This window comes from Mus musculus, chromosome 17 (genome assembly GCF_000001635.26).
Source record: "Mus musculus strain C57BL/6J chromosome 17, GRCm38.p6 C57BL/6J".
Classification (NCBI taxonomy): Eukaryota; Metazoa; Chordata; class Mammalia; order Rodentia; family Muridae; genus Mus; species Mus musculus.
In genome coordinates, this window is record NC_000083.6 from 47,866,811 (window position 1) to 47,890,549 (window position 23,739).

The 23,739-nt window shown below is 54.9% G+C and overlaps 1 protein-coding gene across 8 annotated transcripts in view; it reads right to left on the bottom strand.

Moving 5' to 3' along the window:
* Positions 1-322: 322 nt before the first annotated feature.
* Foxp4 (forkhead box P4) overlaps positions 323-23,739 on the bottom strand; it is a 57,500-nt gene continuing 34,083 nt past the window's right edge. For 2 of the 8 annotated variants that reach the window (NM_001110824.1, XM_030250107.1), the window contains exons 3-17: positions 21,315-21,410; positions 13,960-14,082; positions 13,453-13,539; positions 11,797-11,944; positions 11,474-11,687; positions 11,118-11,222; positions 10,331-10,418; positions 9,030-9,113; positions 8,710-8,914; positions 8,545-8,621; positions 7,825-7,926; positions 4,420-4,541; positions 2,915-2,981; positions 2,294-2,463; positions 323-1,993 (exon numbers count right to left, since the gene is read on the bottom strand). In NM_001110824.1, the coding sequence (NP_001104294.1) occupies positions 1,846-1,993; positions 2,294-2,463; positions 2,915-2,981; positions 4,420-4,541; positions 7,825-7,926; positions 8,545-8,621; positions 8,710-8,914; positions 9,030-9,113; positions 10,331-10,418; positions 11,118-11,222; positions 11,474-11,687; positions 11,797-11,944; positions 13,453-13,539; positions 13,960-14,082; positions 21,315-21,410 (1,836 nt within the window). In that variant the 3' untranslated portion in view covers positions 323-1,845. Of the gene's footprint in view, positions 1,994-2,293; positions 2,464-2,914; positions 2,982-4,419; positions 4,542-7,824; positions 7,927-8,544; positions 8,622-8,709; positions 8,936-9,029; positions 9,114-10,330; positions 10,419-11,117; positions 11,223-11,473; positions 11,688-11,796; positions 11,945-13,452; positions 13,540-13,959; positions 14,083-21,314; positions 21,411-23,739 lie in introns of all 8 variants that reach the window. The other 6 variants (XM_017317686.2, XM_017317687.2, NM_028767.2 and 3 more) reach the window with 5 other exon arrangements.

The following is a 23,739-nucleotide window of genomic DNA, read 5'->3' on the forward strand; positions in this document are numbered from 1 at the left end:
ACTCTGGAGTGTCAGGATGCACATATGCCCATCCAGGTGACATGATGGCTTAGCTGGGCACCATGCATAGAGCAGCACACAGCCACAATGACAAAGCCCAAGGCAATGAGCTGTAATACTCTCCCAGCTGGAACAGAGCGCCCTGGCAGAGAACCCCCATCACCAATCTGAGCTGCAAACCCAGGGCCTGCCATTCACTGTGCCAGCCGGGAGAGGAGGAACCCAGTGTCACCTGTGCCTGGCTTGCCTGTCGTTCCTGCCTTCAGCAAGTCATCTGGCTCCAAGGGCCCTCTCCTTTCTCACCTTGGTGACACACACAGGGCCCGGTAAATAGAGGACTTTAATATTTCTGTGCTGGTCAAACGGAACACAGGTGGGGGTACATGGGGGAAGGCCGGGGGCGGGGCGCCCTTGCCTTTCAGGAGGGCAGCTTGTGTTGGGTAGGGATAGGGGTTTGGCGGTGAATGTGGGATTCTCCTGGGAAATATCCAAGAAGTCTTAGGGGAGGGGCCTGGTCAGGGTGTTCCGGGCATCCCTTACACCCAGTCTGCGGTCTTGGGTTGTGGGTCCCCCATAGGGGGTCTGTGGAATCTCATCGTTTCCAGCTCTGCTGCTAGAATCCACACTCCCGGCAATGATGGGGACTTGGTCCTATGGAGGCATCTGAAGAGCCCTCCCCCGACCCCCGAAAGCAGCCCAGGGCTGGGGGCAGGATTCTGCCCTCTCATGTCTCCATAGGCAAGGTATGAGCAGGGGGGAAGCGAGTAGGACCCCTGGACCCTTGGGGGGGGTGGTAGAGGGGAGGAGGGGGTCTTGCTACCAACAGACACTGTAAACTTTGGTTTAACACAATAACTTAAGTGAAGGAGGGAAGGCTTCCAGCCCGGGATCAGGGGGCAGGGTTGGGAGGGCAGGGTGCTCGGGAGGCGGCAAAAGAAAAAGCCAACAAAAAGTTTTGGTTTTTGCTTCCGGCATAAGAAAGGTCTTTGGTCATCCGTTTTAACTGGGAGAGGGAAGGACAGGAGGAGGTGAGGGGGCGGGGTGAGAGGACCCCATTTCGGGGACCCGTAGGCTGGGGGCGAGGGTGTTTCCAGCCGGGCTTTCTCCGCACTGTGATGTTCAGGTCAGAGACCACCTATGCACACGCTCTGAAGGTGTCCAGCATGGGGGTCCCTCTCGGGGTGCCGCAGGAGTGCCCAGCAAACAGGGTGGGGTGGAGACCTGCTTAATCTGGGTTCTGCCTCAGGTCAGGGAGGGAAGGGCAGGGCACAACTTGCTCCGCTCCCGCAGCTGAGGGGGCTGGTCTGCAGGTGCCCCGCCCCCAGCCTGCTTGCCCCTTTGAGCAGGAAGCTGGGACCGGAGAACTAATTTTCACAGTTGGGAAAAGAAGATGAGGGGAGATGAACCGGGAAGGGTCCTCTGGCCAGAAACCTCTGCCACAGACGGGACAGAGGGGATGAAGAAGGTAGGGTTGTGGGGGTGGCTCAGCCCCGCCTGCGGGTCTCCCCTTGTGCTAAGGGGTCTTGGAGGGGAGCACTGGTGGGGAAGGAGAGCCCTGCTGCTGCTGCTGGTGGTGGTTGGGAATACAGGGAGGGGCTGAGAGGGTCTGGGCCCTCCATGTCCTCTACGGGTCCCAGTCCAAGGGTTCTGTGTTCTCTGCGGGGAGCAGGGATATGCCTGTCCCCAGGCGTCTGTCAGTCAGGTGGCATGGGAGCTACTGGCCCGGATCTCCCCCGTCTGAGTCCCCGAAGTGCCTTGAGGTTGGAGGGGCTGTAGAGTGGGGTGGGTAGGCCGGGGTCCACTGGGCGGCAGGGTCTTGGCCTGCCCTGCCCGCCCACCCTGCCCTTAGGACATGTCCTCTCCTCCCAGGTCCTCCTCCAGGTCCCTGTCTTCTGGAGGCCCCACAGTGCTGGGGTTGGGGGCGCCCAAGGGAGGCCCCGGCCGTCGGTCTTCCTCTGCCTCTGCAGGCTCCTCTTTGACTTGTATCTGGTGGCTGGATGGAAAGGGTGATGCGGGTGTGGGGCTGCCAGGCCTCCCTTCCTCCCACAAACTGATCTAGAAGGCCAGGGCCCTGCTACGATCCCACCATCTCTCTCCAGGCTCTGTGTGGGGAGAGAGAGAGAAAGAGAGAGAGAGAGAGAGAGAGAGAGAGAGAGAGAGAGAGAGAGAGAGAGAGAGAGACAGGCAGAAGTGGAAAGTGAAAAGGAAGAGAGAGTCTGGAAAGATGGAGGAAGGATAGAGAGAATTGTGGGAAGGCTGTCCTATGAAGATGGGAGAGATGGCATGTGCTCACCTGTACTGAGGAGGGGAAAGACGAGGCGGGCTGCTGCTCCCATTGCTGGGTAGTGGTTCCCCAGGGACACCCAGGTCCTCCTGGCTGAGGGGCAGAAGGCTGCTGGCTGAGCCAGGGTTCAGCATGCCGGGGTTGCTGAGAAGAGGGAAGCTGCTCTCTGCCAGGGCAGCCTGGAGCACATGGGGTGGTGTTATCAGTGGCTGGAGACCCTTCCCGGTCGTCAGAGCCCTCATGCAGGGGGCAGACTGATCTAACTAGTAACACTTCCCCCCCACCCCCTGCCCCATTCCCACCACACACCAGTAAGAATTCTTCACCCCATTACCCAGCTTTTCTGGAAAATTGGTCTGGCCTAGCAATGCCCGCCTGCCCCCCCCACTCCCACCTGGAGACAGAGGACCCTAGTCTGAGGGCCTGAGGGATGGGACTCAGGTCCCATCGTCTGGTTCAGTCTACGTCCACCCTTTCTCCGAACTCAGGCTTGAAATCAGAGGCACACACTGGTCTGGAAGCAGGGCTTAGGCTAAGAGTGGGGTGTGGTCTTTACCCTCCTTCCCACCTATGGCCCTCCTCTAGGGCAAAGCCTGGGGCAGGCCAAAGGGGAGCAGTGGGCTCAGTCACCTGGTAGCTGGCGTTAAGTGCCCCGTAACTGAGGCCCGAGATCATGTTCTTCACCAGAGTGGGACTCCTACGGGAGAGAAGGCAATCTCAACTCACACATCCACAGACAACCTCCCTCTGACTCAGAGCCGGGATGAAAATATGCGCCTCACTCTCGCACTGCTGGGAACCTGTAGCTGGATCCTTGTGATCCTCTCTGCTGTTTTAAAAGCCCACAAGCCCACAGGGAGCAGGGACTTCCAACCTTAGAGTGATCTGGGACCGAGAGCCGGGAAGCCGGTGCAGAACTCCCAGAATTCCCCTTTCACAGGGTGTGGCCAGCACTTTCTCTCTCAGACCATTCTCTCCCCACCACCAGGGGCATGCATGCCTTTAATCCCAGCACTCAGGAAGCAGAGACAGGCTGATCTCTTGAGTTCACAGCCAGCCTGGTCTACAGCATGAGTTTCATGACAGCCAGATCTACATAGAGAAAAGTCCGGTATCGTAAAACGAAACAAAACGGAGGACTTTCGATCCTCCAGCTTCTATCTCCCGAGCACTGGGTTACGGACATGCACCGCCATGCCTGTCCTCTCTGTTATGAAACTGTTTCAGAAAAACAGTTTCATAACAAACAGTCCACTTTCTGGAACTCCTGAACTTAGGGCAGATGAGCCCTATACCAAGCAGGCTCCAGAAGCCAGCAGTACTGAGGAAGGCAAGGATTGGGGGCTCACCTTCCCCCCCACATACTCCCCCCCATAGAGCGTCTCAGTCACACAGTAGGGAAGAAGCAGAGGAGCAGAAGGGTCCAAGCTGGTAATGAGAGAACACTACCAAGGACGGAGGCTGGAATGTGGGCACATGGTGGGGCGTTTCACAATCTCACCCTACCCCTGTTACTCTGCGGTTGCACAGCAAGCCCGTTGCTCGGGTGAAGGAACAGTGGGTACTATAGGTATCTTAGCCTACTTCAGGTCTCCCCTGAGCCAGGAGCCCGGCGCCAATGTATGTAGGCAAGAAAATAGGTGCTGGTGAGATAGGGAAAGGTTCTGACCTACTGTGTGCTGAAACAGAGCATAAACTGGATGTGAGGCCTGGTCCTGGACCCAACCTGCTTTCCTGCTGGCTTCCCGTCAGACCCTGGCCCTCTCCACTCAACAATTCCACTGTGAAATAAAGACGGTGGGTCCAGGATTCTTATCCTATAGCAGGAAGAGTTTAGGATGGCAGCTGTCACCTCAGCTCACATGCCAGCTCTAGCCATGATTACTGTGGGCTTCACCTCTCTGGTACCCTGCTCCCTGAGATTCCTTCTCTTAGTCAGAAGTGAGAATGGAGGATGGCAGTGCCCATCTTGGGGTTGCCAGTTATGTCCAGGTAGCCGGCCATGCACACTGGTCTCCTTCATCCTTGACACCCACATTCCTTTCTCAGGAGGGCATCCGGGGTGTCCCTGAGAAGCAGAAGCTGGGCTGGCTCAGGCCGGGCTGGGACAGCTTACTCAGCTAGGGCCCACATACCCTGTCATCTTTGGCGGTCTCCGTTTCTGATATTCCCGCTCATCCACAGTCCACACGGCCCCCTTGACGTTCTCCACACGGACGAAACACTTGTGCAGGCTGAGGTTGTGGCGCACGGCATTCTGGGGATGCAGTGAATGGGTTCACCTCCATTCCAGTGAACGTACGTAGAAAATCTTCCCATGGTCCCACATCTCATATCCCAGGGAACAATAACCTCAGTCCCGGCACAGGGACACTGAGAGGGAAAGTCCTCAATGTCTGTCTCATCTCAGAAAGGGTTGTCTCGGATAGGGTGTGCTGGTACATGCCTTCAATCCGAGGACTTGGGAGGCAGAGGCCAACCTGGTCTATACAGGGGGGTTCAGGCCAGCCTGGACTACATAGAGGCCCGGTCTCAAGAAAATGTTGTTGCCAATGAAATTAAATAATTCCTTTCTACATCTTCACTGGCCAAACACACTGGCAGAAATCACTCCTGACTTCTGATTTTAAGATTGCACAGGGACCCTGGTGGCTTAGAAAGGCTGAGACACTGTACCTCAGGCACACACTGAGCACTGCAGATAACTTTGGCAACTAGCTTACGGTCCTCACTACCTTTACTGAACCCCTAGGAGTCTGGGGGTGGGGGTGGGGGCTGAGGCTGTGAGCTCCAGACAGATAGCTTTCTGGGAGCACAGGTATCCAGTGGAGCCTAATAGATACACCTGGAAACCTACTGCTGACTTGAAAAGACGGCCCAAATGCACAGCGGCAAGACAACAAGACAAGAGAGAGAGTAAGACATCTTGTCACTACCTCGTCCTGGAAAGAGAACTTCAGAAATTGAGGTCACCTGGTTGGTAGGACACATGGGCGGGGATTGCAGGGCCCAATTCCCTCTGGAAGCCTGGGTGAGGGCACTGATCCACCCATCTCCTGTCCCCAGGTCCCTTGGTCCCACCTCCCTATCTCTGCTCTCAGTTTTTCTGTCTCTCACCAGCAGCCCCAGCCCTGTCCCCATTACATGTCCCCCACCAGTCTCCTCCAACCCGCCTATCCCGGCTCTTCTTTACATTTCTAAACGGGGAAGAAAGCGGGCAGGGCAGGCAGCGGGTGCCCCTGGAGATCTGCTCTCCCTCTCTCCCATCCAACTCTTGCCTCTTGCAACTGGCCCGATTTCATTACCAATTTTAATTTGCCTCTAATTAAATCCTGTGTATTTTTCCGACTCGCTTGCTAACCCACGAGGGAGGCGGGCGGCTGGAGTGGAATCTCACGGAGCGATAATTACAAAGGGCCTAATCACGCCGGGGCTCCTGCCTCGGAATAAATTTGCCCGCATTACGGGGCTCCGATCCTCCGCTTTGCAAATGAGAATGACCCCAATTTCCGAGGGTGGCCTCGCCGGGGCTTTTTTTCCCTCGTTTCGAAGCCTGATTCGTGACGAGAGACTAATTCGTTACGCTGAAACATTAACGGCAATTTAAGGGGTCTGGCGGGGGCTGCGTAAACAAAAGGATGGGCCCACAACACAGGCCCTAGGAGGGGATGGACACAGGAAGGCTGCTGAGGACCATCCACTTGGCAGATGGTAGCTCTGTCCCTAAGAAATGGCAGCTGGCTTGGCACACGCCCACCCCCAAGCCTGGATACCCTAGGTCTAAAGCAGCCGGCATGGTCTATGGATGGGGACCAGAAGGGGTGGGGGTGGGGATCAAGAAACCCAAGTGATGTAGAGAAAGATGACCCGGAGAAGGTGCAAAATAGATGGGAAGAAACCACAGGCTACTCTTTCCCCAGTAGCATGAATGAAGTTGGCTGGCTGAAAAGAACTCTCAAAGTCAGTGTGGATCTCAAGCCAGTACAGTCTGACCGGACAGGGCAGTGTGGCACCCCCCAGGGTGCCACGTAGCAACAAGCCACACTATATCAGGACCAGATTAGGGTTGTGTGTGAGGGATGAAACAGATCAAGGTGAGGCTCTCGGCATGGCCACTGAGAAGCTATGAAAGCTGCCTGAACCAGCTCTACGCTATATTCAACTCTAGGTGATGGGATTGTATCATCTGTAAAGTCTGCCATCTGACCTGGCCTAGACGTTGGAGGCTGGACCAGGTGGCTCCTAAAACACAACGCTAGCTCAAAAAGAGGGCAGGGCTGTGGTTGCCAGGAAGTGACATCACTCATAGCCAATCAGAGTGGCTGCCCCTGCTGCATAGTCTAAGCTTTGGGAGGTTGGCACAGGAAAGGGAAGATGCCATGATAGGCCCTTCTAGTAGTCCTTTGCACATTACTAAGGTAGAAAAGGCTGGACAGCTGCAGATCCCACCCAGTGCTTGGCGGTGCCCTGGCCCGGAGGGCCTCCTCCGTTCCACTGTGGAGAAACCCGTCACACTGCAGGAGGTCTGTTTGGCTGCAGTTTTCTCACAGGCCAGCAGGAGGACCCGAGAGCCAGGGATACAATTAGAGTTCTGAGAGAGTGAGAGAGAGACGCCCTCTCATGTATCTTGACTTCCTGAAAGGGCCAATACTCCACCCCCCACTTCCTCCTCCTCGTCCAACTCCGCCTTAATTTAGATACCACCTTCTCATCTTGCTTCATAGTGCAAGACACACATGGTGCGCATGCACACCCTATATCGACCATAGAACAGTGTCCCAGCCTACATCTCTGGCCCATTTTCCTAGGTCCTTGCATTCCTCTGGTCTCCAAGGAAAATGCTTATAGCTGAAAGTGTTAAGTGACTAATTGAATAGAGACAATTACCTCCCTGCCACTGGTGAGCTGGGTGCTGTATGTATCCATTTGTGTCCCTGGGAGTGGTCTATAGACTTCAGTCTACCCATGTATTGGGGCCAGTATACACCTTTGAACCTCCTCCTAGACTGGATTAGTTATGAAATCTGGAGCCATGGATTTACCCCAGGACCTGCCACTGAGCTGACCGTCAACCCTCCAGAGGCCCTGTCTCAGGGAGTTGGAATTCTTTGTACCATACTAAAGAGAAATAATTTCTTCCCGTTAAAGAGACAGTGCGAGGCTGGCCAAGGTCATTAAAAGGAAGACACTGTGCATGCCTAGCGCACACACAGGGCTGGATTCCACACCTAGCAACTGTCTAACAGGGTGTGGTGATGTTCACTTGAAATCCTGGCACTCAGGGAGGTGGAGGCAGGGCGATCATTAAACCCAGGGTTTTAAGACCATCTGCGACAATACGCAAGTCCCCGATGTACAAAATAGCAAGTTAGGAACACTGGAGTTGCTGCTGAGGGGACCGGGGTGAGGGCTATTGGTGGACCTGGTGGGCTATTTCTGCAGAACTGTTGAGGGGACAAAGTAGTAGGTAGCCTTGGTCTCAGTAGACTGTGGCGGTTTAGAGAAGAAAGTCAGGATGAGGGAGATAGGGCAGGTCTTACCTTCCAGGTGGCCGTGTTTCTTCGGAAGTAGGCGAACATCCTGGTGAACCAGTTATAAATCTCATTTAGCGTCAGCTGCCGATCTGGAGTTTCCAGAATGGCCTGCAGGCAAGGAAAGGGCAAAGAGACCCTCAGACTAGATCTGGGGGCCTCACGGCCCTGTGTTCCACCCTTTTATGTAGCCCCTGACTCATCCTTGAGGACAGGAGACCCAGAGGCGGGTTGGGATTCCCCGCTAGGCTAATGAGCTAAGAGAGCTGAGGGTATTGGGAGCCGGGCCTCCAGAGACTGCGCATGTGCAAAAAAGACATGGGAGCCCTTCACGGTTGGGGGTGAGAAAGGGCTTCATGCGCCCTAGCCTGAGGTAGCACTATTGTTGAGGCGGTTGGGGATTTTCTTTATTTGGGCAAAGTGCGCCCTGAGAGAACGCACGTCTGTAGGAAGTACCACAGAATAGCCACGTGTGTAAGGGCATGTGCTTGTGTTTATGAATAGCAAGTGCGAGCTAGTGTACGTATGCAGAAGTGAGCGTCACCCTGTGCATATGGACAATAAAGATGAATGGGAATGGACCCAGTGAGCTCAGGCAGGATATGCTACAGCCCGCAGGAGGCAGACCGGAGGAGAGGGGCTCAGGAGTGAGGGACCTTATGGTCGGGCATCAGGAGGCCTGGCTCCAGTAAACTTGCCTTCTCCATCCTTCCGGCCTTCCATGCTTACCTGGCGGATAAGGGAAGCGTAGGTGAAGGGGGGCCTGACGTCAGCGTTCTTGTAGAACTCATGATTCTGGGCAAGCTCTGGGGGAGACAGGCAGAAGGTGAGGCAGCCAGATCGGGAACCCCCATCAGTTGGGGTTGGGGGGTACCCCTCCTACAGCAGCCTCACCTGAGGAGATGGGGGAGCAGAATTTGTCATTACTTCTCCTGCGGGCAGGGCCCCCACTGTGCAAAGAGGCAGAGCCCAGGCCAGGGGGACGCAGGGGTGTGACGGGGGCAGCGGCTGAAGTTGGGGGGTGCACGAGGCCATCCGGGAACGGGTCTGCGGAGACGGTCACCTTGGAGAATGAGGAGGAGCCAGGGACTGGGTTCAGCTGTGAGCAATGGGGTAGGTGCTGAGAAAAGCACCCCAAGAGGTTGTTCCCTGAAGGTCAGGGCTGTGCTGAGGAGGGGTCGGGGGATGCTGGGAAGTGGGGGCAGGGCACTCACTGGCTGGCTGAAGGGCTTGGGCTCTGAAGGCCGCATGTGCAGATGTGCCATCATGGCCTGCAGCCGCTCACTCTCCTTGGCCAGCTGTGAAAAGGCACAGTGAGGGGGGGATGGGTTCTTATTCCCCTACAGGTTACCTGTCACTGTCACTGTCACTGGAGACCTGGAGGCCCTCAGAAAGTCTCAACACACACACACACACACACACACACACACACACACACACACCACCCTTTCCTCACCTCTCTCACACACACCCCTCCCCCAACTCTGTCACACATACACACACCTCCCACTCCCCACCTCTCTCTCTCACACACACATACACACTTGTGCATATGCACGCACATACCTCCCTGCCTTTCTCCACTCTCTTTCACACAGACACCCCCTCCCCCCTCCCGTCACATACACATAAACACATGCACACACACACACACACACACACACACGCTCACAAACACACACCCTGCCCCTCACCCCTCCTTCACTCTCTCTCACACACACACACATCACACACACACACACACACACACACACACACACACACACACACCAGCACCCCCCCCCCCAACCAAGGCACCTGTTCCCTCTGAGCCTCACTTCTGAAAACTTGCTAAAGGCCTTGGCCATTCTTTGCCCTTCTGGACTCCCACCTCCTCAGGACCAGGAACTGACGCTCTCTCCCTTTCTCTACAGCAGTCTTGGGCTCACACCACCTTACACATGGCAATCTTCTTCCAACCAGCCATGCGCCCCTTCTCCCCACGGGAGGCTGAACAACACCCCAGTGCCTGCCTGGCTCACTACTGAAGAGGTGAGTGGGGACGGCAAATGATTCACTTCCCCCATTCATAAACCTCAAAGCATCTCTTACAACTGCCCTCTCTCCACCCTGTGAGCAGCCAGAGATGGTTAAGCAGGGACGGCTGATTCGGTGGCTCTCTTAAGGACTCGATGTGATGCCGGAGTAAGGGTTCTAATCCCAGTCCCTCCATTCCCTGAGTGGCTCCCTAGGCCTGTGTTATATGGAGATGATGGTATCCGGCAGGCAGGGCAGGCAGACCACTCTGAGGATGTCCTGAAGCACGCTGCACAGCAGGCCTGCACATTAGCCATTCACATGAGTCTTGTTTTTACTTAGCATATAAAAACAGCTCCCTGCATACAGGGCCTCAGCCTTGGCTACTCAGCCTCAGCTGTCCTCACCTCACACGATGGTGAATAAGCCCTAGAGAGCACAAGATGGACTCTGACCATAGGACCCTCCCGGGACCCTCCCTCACACCCTCGGGTCACACCTGGATCTCCAGCTGTTGGACCACCTGCATCTGCACGCGGCATTGGGCCGTGCTCCGGTCATCCAAAGCGTGTTCTGTGTTGAGGTGTCTTAGGGAGGAGGAGGCAGGGAAGAAAGAGAGTGAGCTCTGGTTTCTCTACTTTACCCCTAGAACCCATCCTCCAAGCCCCGAGTCTGTCAGCCAGCCCTTAGCCAGACAAGCAGACAGAAGAAGAGATACAAAGAAGAGATGGGTGGAACAAAGGGGGGGGGGTGCGGCAGTTGAGGAAGCTTTCTCCTCAGCCTCCTTTTGATGTCTTAGCTAAAACCGGGCTACAGAGAGATCTAATTGCAAATGAACTAATTAAGTAAACCTCTGACGAAGCGTGAAAACAATTTGTTTGACCCTGATGCTGCAAGGGTCCGGGAGACAGCGGAGTTAATCAGTCAGTGACAGAGCTTGGCACCGTGGTGGCAGCTGGCCGCCTGCTGCCAGCCGCCTTGTCTGCCTCCCACCCTGCCTGTCCTCGGCTGGCCGTCCTAGGCGTCCTAGGCCATCACTCTCCGGGATGTGGAGAGATAGGCTTCCTCCTCTGACACCCCTGCTCTGGAGTGGGAGAGAGTTGTGGGGAGAAGCTGCCAGCGGGGATCTGGAGGGGAGGGGCAGGGAAAGCAGAGAGGAAGGAAGAGCTAGGCCACCCCACTGTTTGGCTTAGCTTGGCTCAGCTCTGCTAGGACATTAGGACCCCAGGTGATAAGAGCAGGCTGGACAGAGGGTTCCTGCAGGGAGAGGACTGGATGCCACCTACTTGATAAACTGGCCCAGGTCTTCACACAGGGTCTCACAGCCTGGCCACTTGCACTCCCCATGTCCATAAAGAGGGTGGGAACTGGGGGTCTCCTCATGGGAGGAGCTGGAAGGAGAGGGAAAAGGTAGTGGTCAGAGCTGCGGAGGCCCTCTGCTCGGCAAGCCCTGGGCCCAGCTTTTGTCTCTACTACTGGTCCAGCATTCTGTTCGCCCTGGGAGAAGAGGCCAACCCCTGGGTTCCCTCCCTCCCTTCTGCCCCTCCCTTCCTCTAGGTCCCCACTACAGTGCCACCCTCGAGGTTCCAAGTACTACCCAGAGCAGAGCCTTGTCACGTGCTACCCCCAGGGCCATCCATACCTGTCTCTCCGAGATGTGAGCACAGTGGGTTGTCCGTTGGGTAAGGGGTGGTGGGAGAGGGGCGGGGAGACCTTGGGAGGGCTGGCAAACGAGGTAGCAGTAACAGCTGTGCTGGCGAGGTCCAGCCCCTCCTGCCTGCCGCTGTCCTCAGCGGGCTGCCCCGGGGCACCCTCGCCTTTCCACAGCTGGGGCAGGTCTGTCGGGCACACGGCTGCTGCGGGAGACAGAGGCTGGCTGGCTGGGAGCACAACGGGAAGAGCCCGTGCCTTATCCAGGGCTTAGAGAACGCTGTGGGGTTGGGGGCGGGGTGGGGCATCGCTCACCTTGCGGGAGGGCCTGGAGGGGCCCTGAGGCTTGGCTTGGCTGCAGGCTGACCAGCCCCTGCCTCTGGAGGTTGAGCAAGTGCTGTTGCTGCAACTGTTGCATCTGCAGGAGCTGCTGCTGGAAGGCCAGCTGCTTGTTCCCCAGGGCCTGGGAGGGAGCCCGAGGGGGTGGGCAGAGAGGAGTGCCGTTGGCCTCGGCCGTGCCATCTGGCCCCCACGCTGCCGCCACCCCCTCCCAGGGCCTGTCAGCCCCTGGAGCTGTCGTGGTAGCGTCTGCAGCCGCAGCTTCTCTGCTCCCGGCCCAGCTTCCATAGGGCTGCATGCCTCCTCGCAGTAAACACACGCATGCACGCACGCACGCACACGCGCAAACACACACAGCCAGACCCAGACACGCAGCACGACGCCCTCCCTCCTCCCTTCTCCCTGGCAGCAGCTTCTGCTATGCACGCTGCAGCTGTGTGCTGGGGAGGGTAGGGGGTGGTGGTGGTGGGGTGTCTCTTTCTCTCTCTCTCTCTCTCTCTCTCTCTCTCTCTCTCTCTCTCTCATCACAGTGATGAATGAGCCTGTCAGATCTGGGGACCACTCCCACCTGGAGGAGACCCTTCCCACATGCTCAGGAACCCCCTTCTTCTGGAGTGGGGGAGACTTCACCCCCACCCCCCAATCCCATCCTAGTTTAGTTACAGTGCTAAAGGAGTGGATGGGACATGACCAGCCTCAGCTGAGTCCCGGAAGAGTGATGTCACTGCTGCCCAAACACAAGCCCCTGCATATGTGTTCCCCCACCTCTCCCCGTTCAGTTCTCCACACAGGCACTGACAAGTCAGGCTGTCAGCAAGTTTCCTGAGCCCAGAGAGCCAAGCAGATCCTGGATGTTTGAGGAGGCAAGGATCTCTCTGCCTGCCTGCCTGCCTGCCCTGGAGGGTGGGCTGGTATATATTTGGGGTGGCAATTCATTGAGGCAAGAGCTTAGAGAATCAAAACCAGATACGTAGCAGTTGAGAGCACACGGGAAGGGAGGAGGGGGTGGGGAATACCTGGCTACCGGCAGAGCAACAGTAGCTTTCTGGGAAGGGGCAACCAGGAAGTGGGACGACAATATTATCAGGACACAAGGGACCTGATGTAGCCTCTCAGGAGGAACTGTGGCAGAAGGTGGAGCAGAAGGCTGGGCTGGGGAGTTACAAGGATAAACTGGTGAGGGCCTCACAGGCATCATGGGACAGGACAGAGGCTAGGGCAGGCTGAGGTAGGGAGGTATATACTGCTGAGAGTTCTCAGGATGGGACAGCTGGCTCTCCAGGGGACAACGTTAGCAAGGAGATGGGATGACAGGAATCTGCTGCATATATGTAAAGACTGTCAGACCCATCTGACGGCTTGCACACACCCCCACACACATGTGCAGAGACAATACAGCTTGAGGCAAGGGGAGAAAAGATGGGTAGGGATAAATGGTTGGAGGCATGTGAGTATTCACCCCTGACTTCTCTCTCAAACCTTTTCCTTACAACTTTTTTTTTTTCTTTTCTGGTCTTCTATTATTCCCAGAAGGCCATTCTTTTGTCAGGCTAGAGGAGAAAGCTGGGCTGTGGGTGTTGGAGTCCTCAGGGGAGGTCCCAAGGGGAGGCTGGACCCCCTGCAGTCACTTACCTCTTTGGGCTGCTGTTTTCCAGCCTGCTGCTGGGTGAGGAGCTGCAGGTGGAGCTGCTCTTGCTGCTTCTTGTAATACTCCTGCAGCTGGGGGGGAACAAGAGGGGGCAGTCTCCAGGGCTGCTAGAAGCAAACCCAGCCCCGCTTTGCAGGCAGGACAGGAGGGTTCAGTGAACAGGGCCAGACAGGCAGGGGCAGAGACCGAATCTCGCATGTCAGTGTGTGTGTGTTGGGGATGGGGAGGTAGGGTGTTCTGGCGCACTTCAGCCTGCTCCCTCGGAGTTCTAAAGTGAGGTCAGCACATGAGAAAGAAGGGTGGAAAATCCTGCGGGCTGCCCCAGGAATCCCAGAGGAATGAATGCGGATCCACCAGGCATGGCACGGGCATTCTCTCTGGTTTCTGCCACAGCCTAGGTCCTCAGTGAGGCAGTAGCAGGAGTGGGGTGGGAGGAATGGAGGTGGGTGGGAGGATGGGGGGGGCGGTGTCTGCCCTGGGGCTAGACTCACCTGCTGGAGCATGAGAGCCTGTTGCTGCTGCAGCAAGGCCTGCAGCTGAGGTGGCGACAGGATCTGCTGCATCTGCTGGGGGGTAAGCATCTGCTGGGACATCATGGCCACAGACACAGGCACCTGTGGGATTCACCCCATGAGTCAGAGGCAGGACCCAGGGCCTCACCCACAGCGTGGCAGAGTGGCTAGCTCCCAGTGTACCTACCTGGCTTCATGTTCTGGCTCTGTCACCTATGGGGCAGTGTCTCTTTTGACCCTTTTGCTTTACATGTTTATTATTATTGTTGTTGTTGCTATTTTTTCCCAGAGGATGATGAGACGGGGTGTCATCGTATGTCTCAGGTTGGCCTTGAACTCCTAATCTTCCTATTTCCCAAGTGCTGGGATCACAGGTCTATGCCTCTATACTTCATTTATTGTATTTGAAGACATTCTCATTCTACTGTAGCCCAGGCTGGTCTCGAACTCCTCTTGCCTCAGCCTTCCAAGTGATGCGATTAAAGAATGAGCCATACACTCGGCAGAGCTTTGGCTCTGGACATATTGATTTACCCTGTTCTCTGATAAAAGGGAACCAGCAACAGCGTCAACTGATTCAGGCTACTAGAGAATGAACAAGAACAGCAGTCAGAGGCTAGCGCGTAGCAGCAGCTGACTACAATGACTGTGGTCTCGGGATGCCTGGTTCCAGATGTGGGAGATTAGATGGCACTGGAACAGGCCACTGGGCCACTTCCAGCTCTTATTTAGCATGTTTGAGACTACTAGCCAAGGCGAGCCCGCGTAGGAAGGCAGCTGAGACAGAATCAAAAGCCGCCCACCCACTGGACATAGGGATGACTGCCTGGAATCCCAGCAAGCAGCCAGATCTTGTGAGTTTAACGTCGGTCTGGCGGACACAGCAAATTCCAGGCCAGCTAGAGCTATACCGTGAGATCCCGTCTTCCTCCAAGCAACACACTTGACATGCTCACACTCTGGCATGAGCCGGCCTCGTTCCACACATGGTGGTCCAGAGCAGAGGCCCAGAGAGCACATACTCCTAGGACCATTCTGGTGACTGTGCATGTGAATGGAGTGGACAGCACAGTAGGCCAGCAGGCTTAGAGTCACTGTCCTCAAACACAGGAGTTGGGCTTCAAGAAATGAACTCAGGATTCCTGAAGCCCAAACAGAGGGTCTGTCTGTCTCCTAGGAGACACTAGTGTACTCTCTAGGAGGCACAGGATTCACCTGCAGTAAAAAGGCTTCGAGAAAAAACAATGACATCATATTTTCCCGTTGGTCTACCTTCTCTGAGTTCCCTCAGACACAGCAATGCAGTTTGAGCCATCATACAGTCCTATAGTGGCAGCCAGATGCTCCCAAGGGACTGTCTGTGTCTTACCACTCTGTGAGCCCAGCACACACAGGACTAACTTTTTACTCCCGTACCCTAATGTAGGATCTGGGACACAAAAGGTGCTCAGCTAAGCACTTGCTCACGGAACAACTGAAAGACCTTTCCCAACTGACCAGAAGTTTCTTTGTAGGACTAAGTGTCTAGAGGACCCTTCCCTCCACCCCAGCCAAGCCTGTGAGGCAGGGGAGGAGTTGCCCCTCTCCTTTCCATGCCCCACTTCAGGCCTCAGCTCTGAGCTAACTCCTGACCTTTCCACAATACGCCGAGCCCAGATCTGTACTGAAGTCCCCAGAAAGGGTGACAATCCAGCTGTTAGTCTCAGACACACGCACACACTTGTGGGCTTTTGTTTTTATGTCCCACGCCTACCCAGAAATGAATTGGACAGGTCAGATAGCTATGGCAACCTGGGATTTCAGCTCTTGTCTACAAAGGACAGGGGTCCCACCACAGGTAGGATGTCCCACCTTGAGGATGGCAGGCAGGGACTGGGCTAGTCTAACTTGAAGTGGCCATGTGGCTCAGCTCTCAGGGTGACTGCCCTCTTTGAAGCATTCAACTCCAAGGCTAGGGATGTGACTCTTGGCAGAGCACTTGCCTAGCATGCAGAAAGCCCTAGGGTGGAACCCCAGCACTGTATAAAGTCAGGCGTGGTGGCGCACACTGTAATGCTAAGCATTAATTAGAGAGCAGAGGCAGGAGAATTCAGTCTTAGCTTCCACTATATATTGAGTTTGAGGACAGCTTGGGATGCATGTGACACTGATCCAGAATGTAATAGAATAATGATGATGATGATAATGATAATAATGATAATCAACTTTGCCAGGCAGTGGGGGTGGCACATGCCTTTTATCTCAGCGTGCAGGAAGTGGATCTCTGAGTTTGAGGCCAGCCTAGTCTAAAAGCAAGTTTCCAGGCCAGGCATGGCTACACAGAGGAACCCTGACTTGAGAATCCAAAAAATAAATAAGTAATGACATACATAAATGAAAAGCCAAAGGGCGGTTACCACCAGGTCAAGGAGCCTAGGTCCTAGGTCACCTGACTGAGGAACTCAGCTGGGGCTCCCCATGAGAAGAGGAAGCGGAGGACAGCCACAGTATATGTTCAGTGTTGGGGTGCTTCCTACCCGAGTCACTGAGCTGCCACCCTATAAGCAGGCACAGGATCTAGCTCCATTGTCTGCAGACACCTCAGCAACCTAGCCCTAGAGAGATCCTGTCTAGGGTAAAGCAGCCGCCTCCTCCTCTTCCTCCTCCTCCTCCTCCTCTTCCGGTTTTGTGAGGCAGGTTTTCTCTGTATAGCCCTGGCTGTCCTGGAACTAGCTTTGTAAACCAGGCTGGTTTTGAACTTAACTCAGAGGCCCACCTACCTCTGCCTTGTTAGTGCAGGGGTTAAAAGTGTGTCCCACTGTGGCCTAGTTTATTATTTTCCTTTTAAAATTATAATTTTATTATTATTGTTGTATGTATGTGAGAGAGAGGGGGAGGGAGGGAGGAAGAGAGAGAGGGGGAGGGAAGGAGGGAGGAGAGAGAGAGAGAGAGAGAGAGATCTTTTCCCACCATGGGTTCTAATTCTGGTGGCCAGGCTTGGGTGGCAGGCACCCACCAAGCTACCTTGCTTGTTCTTTAAAATCACTAAGCATCACTGTCCGTACCTGGCCCCTGGGATTTGAACACCTTCCCTTCTCGGCCTCAGGAAGGAGAAAATGAAGATGCTTAAGTGATAAGCAGGTACCAGGCAGGTGGCTGAGCCATTTCTCCCTGAACATCCAGAGCAACCGCTGAGGCCTGCCTGCCCAGTAGGGAGACCCAGAGGATCCTCCTGGGCACCAAGGTGTGAATGGCTGACAATGCTGTGACCTATTCTTCCTTGGGGTTTTTCACTTGGAGGCAGAGGAACGGAAGAGAAAAGGCATTTCTGGCCCCCGTGCCTCTCCCCAGTTGGCTGCAGAAGCTGTGGATGCCTAGACAGCCTTCGCCCTGTGTTCTGTCTGCAGGTGGCTGGCTCAGTGGGGCTCTGAAGTGAGTGGAGGCATCCCTCTCACAGGGTCCCTGCAGACTCACTGGGCTGGGTTGGGCTGGATCGGGTCAGGATGGACACTGGCCAGCTAGGAGGCTCGACAGCTGTGAGCCCATCTAGAGACCAGCCTAGGCCATGAAATAGCCCATAGTGCCACGGCAGGGAAAACACTGGTTGAATTTTCAGCCAACTCTGCTCAGGCCCTAGCCCTCCACCCACTTCGAATGCAGGAAAGACAGTGGTGGCCAGGAATAGGGTGGAGTGTCTATGATCCCAGCACACGAAGTCTGAGGCAGGAGGATTACCTCAAGTTTGAGGCCAGCCTGGGCAATATAGTGAATTCCAGACCAATCAGGACTACAGCCATGAGACCTTGTTTCAAAGAAGTAAATAAAACTGGGATGGGAGGGAGGGTGGAATGTAGCTTAGTGGCAGCACTTATCCAAATGCCCACAGAGCTCTGGGCTTAACTCCTAGCACTACACAAACCAGGGGTGGGGATGCACACCTATAATCCTAGGTGGAGACAGAAGGATCAGAAGTTCAGCATAGGCCAGGTGCACGCCTTTAATCCCGGCACTTGGGAGGCAGAAGCAGGCAGATTTCTGAGTTCAAGGCCAGCCTGGTCTACAGAGTGAGTTCCAGGACAGCAGGGCAACACAGAGAAACCCTGTCTCAAAAAAACAAAAACAAAACAAAAAAAAAAACAACAACAAAAAGTTCAACATCCCTTCCTCTATATCTATTTATAGAACTGGAGGCTAGCCTGGGCTAACTGAGGCCCTATCTTTTTTGTTTTGTTTCGTTTTGAGATGGTTTTTCTCTGTGTAGCCCAGTCTTTCCTAGAACATGCTCTGTAGACCAAGATGACCCTGAACTCAGATATCTGCCTGCCCCTGCCCCTGCCCCTGCCTCCTGAGTGCTGGGATTGAAAGTGTATTCCACCTTGGCCTGGCTGGGACCCTATCTCAAACAAACAAACAAACAAACAAACAAACAAAAAAGAAAACTCTATAAAACACAGTCAAAGAAAAGGCACAACTTTTGGAACAGTGGAGCTGACAAGCCAATGACCCCGACCCTGGCTACCTCCTCGGAATTCCTGGTGCCTGCTGAGCCTCCTAGGATTGGCTGCTACCTGTTTACAGCGATGGATCCCCCTCAGCCTCTGTGGTGTTTGGAGACTCACTGATGCTCGCTGCAGGAAGATCATCAATGAGGTAAGGGACAAATGGCCCATCCCGGAGCAGAATGTGCCCACGGGGCCCCAAGAACCTCCCTCTGTGACTCATGTCACTCAAGTCCCAAATCCACAGCACACGATTTCTGCTAAAGGGCCAGCCTTAGACTCCCATTTCCCCACCAGCCCAGAGCCCACAGGAAAGCAATTTCTAGGCTCTTAGGCCCTGGGTCCCACTTGAGGATAGCGTTTCCACTGTCCTCCTTAGGGACAGTGAAGATGGCATGTGGGTGGGAGACACGGAGAGCAAAGCTGGCTGCAGGATAAACAGGAGGGGGGGGGGCTCAGCTTCATTCAGACCCAAGTACCCCATGACCCTGGGACCCCAGGAGTTTTAATGGCTTTGGACTTCTCAGAGGAACCTCATAAAACTGAGCTCCGAAGCCAGTTCTTTGGGCTCAGTGTGCTCTCTGCCCTTGTTTGCAGGGTGTGCTGGTTTTAATAGTCAACTTCACACAACCTAGAATCACTTAGAATAGAGTCCCCATGAGGGACTGTCTAGATCGTATTGGCCAGTGGGAGTGCCTGTAAGGGACTGTCTTTGTGATCACATTAATTGACAGGTGTGTGGGGGTGGGACTTAGCACTGTGTTAAGAGGAGAGAAGGCAAACACCCTTGGGCTCATGCATGCATTCATTCTCTCTGCTCTTGGATGTGATGTACCAAGCCACCTTGATTCCCCTGTTATGAATGTAGACTAAACTCGTGAGCCTAAGAAAACCTCTCTTTCCTAAGCTGTTTTGTTCCAAGATACTTTATCACAGAAACAGAAATTAGGGCATGGAGTGACTTTGGACTAGTTAGACACCCTCTCAGAGCCTTGTTTTTTTTTTTTTTTTCTTTTTTTTCTCATTTGCAAATGGATTAATAATAGCAGCTGTCCCGTGGGTATGAGGGGCCACCCTTGGATAAGGACTCTGCATTCAGGCTGGCAGGGTGGGGTGAGTAGGGTGGCTCATTTGGTAAATGCATGAGAAGTCCTGGAGTTTGAACTTCGACACCCACCCCGGGACCTGCTGGCTAGCCAGTATGCTACTGAGAGACTGTCTCTGAGGAGGTGCTGAGGATTCTGAGGCTGTCCTGGGGGTGACCCGTGAGGGTATCCTGGCCTTCACACACACACACACACACACACACACACACACACACACACGCTCATATGCGCACACAAATATGCACACCCGTGCACACACATGAAAGAGAAGAAAGAGATACTCGGTTCCTGTGGAGGGTATGGGGAAGCTGATTCCCAGGAGGTGAGAAAGGAGAGAAAGAAGCACCTTCTCTCTCAGAGCCCAACGCAGCCGCTCACCTTGGCAGGGAAGGCAGGCTAGGGATGCGACCATCATCATCCCAGCCCCCAGCTGGAAAGTCCCCCCTGATGCCGGTTCTCCTCCAGGGCCACCCAACTCCTCCTGTCCTGCTGGGGCTCTGGGGCACTTAGAGCTCACACCTCCCTGTTTCACAAAGAGGTCCTAAGCCAGGCCAGCATGGGGAGGGCTGCTGTAGACCCAGAGAACATCCATGGGGAGACCCCTTATCCTATGAGACCTAGTCTGACAGCCCAAGGAGATCTGCCCCTAGTCCCTCCTTCGGTTGCCTTTCCAGACCAGACTTTGTGGTCAACCCCCCCGCCCCCCGCCATACCCCTTTGCCAGCGTCCAACTTGGAAGATCTTAGGAGTGCTTAGATTGCTCAGAGACCACTGACCGCCATGGCTGCACAGCTGTCTGGCACCTTGAATGTTTTCAAAGCCCTTTCCAAACATAAGCTTTAAAAAGAAAACCCAAGCATAGATAACTTGTCTCTGGGCACTGGGCCTGCGTCCTGAGAGCACCCTGCACCTACCTCATGTCACTGTTCTACATCCTCCAGGTCCCCTAGGGCCCCAGAGGTCTCAGGATCAACTTTGCACAGTGCCCACCCCATTTTCCCCTTACATAAACTTCCTTTCAGAGCCTGGCTTAATCTTTCCCTCAGGCCCCAGCCCTCTCTGCCCCCCTCCCCCCATCACCACAGCAGGGAGGGGGCTGGAGGGGTGGTGGTGGGAGGAAGGCGGTTGGCCAGATAGTGACCCAGTGGGACCCAGTCTGCGATTCTCCCAAGTTCTTTGTGACACAAAAGGTAAACAGAAGGCCAGACTTCCCCACCCCCTCCCGCTCGCTCTCCCCCTCCAGTCAGCCAGATGGGCCGACAGGCTGGGGGGGGGAGGGGGGAGGGGAAAAAAAGGGCAGATTGTGCAAAGGAAAACAGAAGAGACAGAGAGATGTCAAGAGACAGGAAATGGGGAGAGACTGGGAGAGATGGGGGGAGGGGAGACTTAGTGATTCTTCAACTGAGAAACCTGGGAGGGACCTAGACTCAGTTTAGGGACAGGGTAACACGTGGGGAGAAAGGAGGACTGCCTGAGAGCCAATGGGAGGAACCCCAGTGAGTCAGGTCCAGAAAGATACAGACAAAGAAACTAGGCAGACGTAGCCCTGGCCGATCAGGTGGAGACAAGAGAGGTGTTAGTGTCTCCGCCCCACCCTGCCATGACTATACTTCTTTCAGAAGCATGGAGCTCGGAAAGTCTGGCGCTCTCTGAGTAGTCTCTGACAGCCCCCACCCCACCAAGAATACCCCCTCCAGCCCTGGTCCCCCTTCCCACTCCTGCCTAGTATGGGTGGGTCCCCCCTGCTCACCTGCACCGCAGAGGCCGACTGTTTACTGTCATTGTTCCCCGGGGAGTTCAGGCTGGAGGCTTGCTGCAACAGGAACTGCCGGGCCACCTGGAGAGCCTGTAAGACAAGGGGCTGAGTCAGTGAGAGGCCCCAGCAGTGCCTTCAGAAGGGGCTGGGATCCGGGATGAGTACACGGAAGTGGGGGTGGGGGTAGGGATAGGGATGGGGGTGGAGGGGGTCGAGCAGTAAGGGGGAGAAGGCGGAGGGTAGTGAGGATCACAGGTCCACATGACCTCTGGGTGAGGATGGAGGTAGGAGTCACTGAGAACAGGATCACAGGGCTCACCCAAGGCTCAGAGAGTCCATTGGTTTTTCCATTAAGACAACAGATGAAAGGGTCAAGGGTCAAAAGGACTCCAGGTAAAAGGGTTGAATAGCAGCTGCTTCTTGTTGAGTGGCTACAGATCTCTCTCTCTAGCTATTTAGCTATTTATTTATTTATTTTTTAGAGAGGCCGTGGCTGCTCTCTGGAACTCACTATGTTCGAGACCAGGCTGGCCTTGAACTCAGAAATCCGCTGCCATCACTCAGGCCTTTGGGCAAGCGCTTGATCTTCCTTTATAAAGCTGGGAGGTAGCTTATCAGCTTCCTCATCCAGAGGAGGCAGCTAAATCCCTAGGAGGTTAAGTAAGTAGCTGGTCCCAAGATGGGCTGATCAGTCCAGGAAGTCTGATTTAAGGAGGGGAGGGGGCCGGGTGTCAATCAAGGAGCTATGGGAGTAAGCAGAGCGGGACTGGTGGTGCAGCTCGGGAGGGCTAGGGCGCACAGGTGGGTGGAGGGGAAGGGTCATTGGCCCCAAGGAAATCATATTTGAAGGTTGTGTCTAGATGATTAGTCACATGGGTGCCTGGGCTTGGTGGCCACAGTGACAAAAGGACAGGGCCAAGGGAATGACAGGAATCGGATGTGGAGTGTGTGTGTGGGGGGGTGCAGCTAGGGATAGGTGGGGAGTGGTAAGTCTGGTCTGAGACTGAAGGGTCAAGGAGACCCAGGAATATGGGTCTAGCCAAGACCTTGTCCCTAAGACCCGGAGGTGGAGGTGGTGACAGTGGAGACCTGTTTAGTCAGCTCCAGGTTCCTTAAAGCCCTTCTAGAGAGCTGAAGCACGCACACACGCACGCACGTATCCAGGCCCTGGAGGCAGAGCTCTGGCACCAGGCGGATATGGGAAGCAGTCCCAGCTCTGTATGTAATGTAGTTCTCTGGCTGTGACCTTGGGTAAGTCATCCCATGTCTCAGCGGTTACGTCTCTTTATCCCTCTCTTTATCCGCAAAACTGGGACACTACCCACTTCAGGATCACTCGGAGGGATTAAAAGACCAATGCCTGCCGCCGCCGCCTCGTTGGCATTCGGGACATCTGTACCCTTTTCTTCTCGGTAATTCCCAGGTGGCTCCCTACTTAGTCGCTCCCATCAGCCCACACTTGTTAGCCGAAGGTGCCCAACTTGTGGCTGTCTCTCTCACTGCCACTCACACCTGCTTCATTCGCACGTGGGCCCCACTCTTCTACCCCAGAATCTTTTAGGATAAAACTCCTCTTTCCTTTCCCCTGCATCCATCCTCTTTCCAATGCTTCCCCCATTTGATCAGGTTCAGGGCCTCCGGACACATCCTTAGGCAAGCGCTCTCCCAGTGAGCCACACCTCCAGCTCCTGCAGTACCAGGGATGTGTGTGGTAGACACTCACAGCTCGGCAAACACCCTCTGAGCACCCACTGTGTACCCAGGGTAACTATTTATATACAATCCACCTGCGTGGCCCTTCCCAGTGTTGACTGGCATGGCTTCCTGGGGTTTCAGCCTAGTTTACCTTCGGACACTATCTAAATACTCACTGGTGTATCTATGGGAACATGTGCTCCTTGCCAGCCCTGGACCCTGACCACCCCAGCTCTTCCCCGCCCCAAATGTTCCAGACTTCCAGGTGGAGTCAAAACAGAACGCTGCCTCTCCCAAAAGGTTTTCTTTAGAAAGCAGAGATCTGACCTTCCTGGGTCCAGAGACTCTGAGATGATAGGAAGAAAATCTGTCGGGGAGAGGCGAGGAGGTGGCCTAGGACCCCTCAGGAAGGTCTTCTGGCCTCTGTTGCCTAGCTTTCACTGGCCTCCAGGGCTAACCTTACATAATGCTTCTTGCTCTCTAAAGCTGGAGAGAGCACAAAAAGAACAGCTAGGGTGAGAGACGAGGTTGTGGGAGTGGGGGTTGACCCCAGAGCTGACCATCACAGGTAATTCAAAAGAGACAGTGGTCAGTGGAAGGGGACAAATCCCCGATGAGGGGGGGATAGCAACAGAGGCATTTCTGAGGATTGGGGGGGGGGGCAGTGAGAGGGGAGATCCTGCCCAGTCTCTGGGGCTGCAGAGTAGCCTGGGAGTTGAATTCA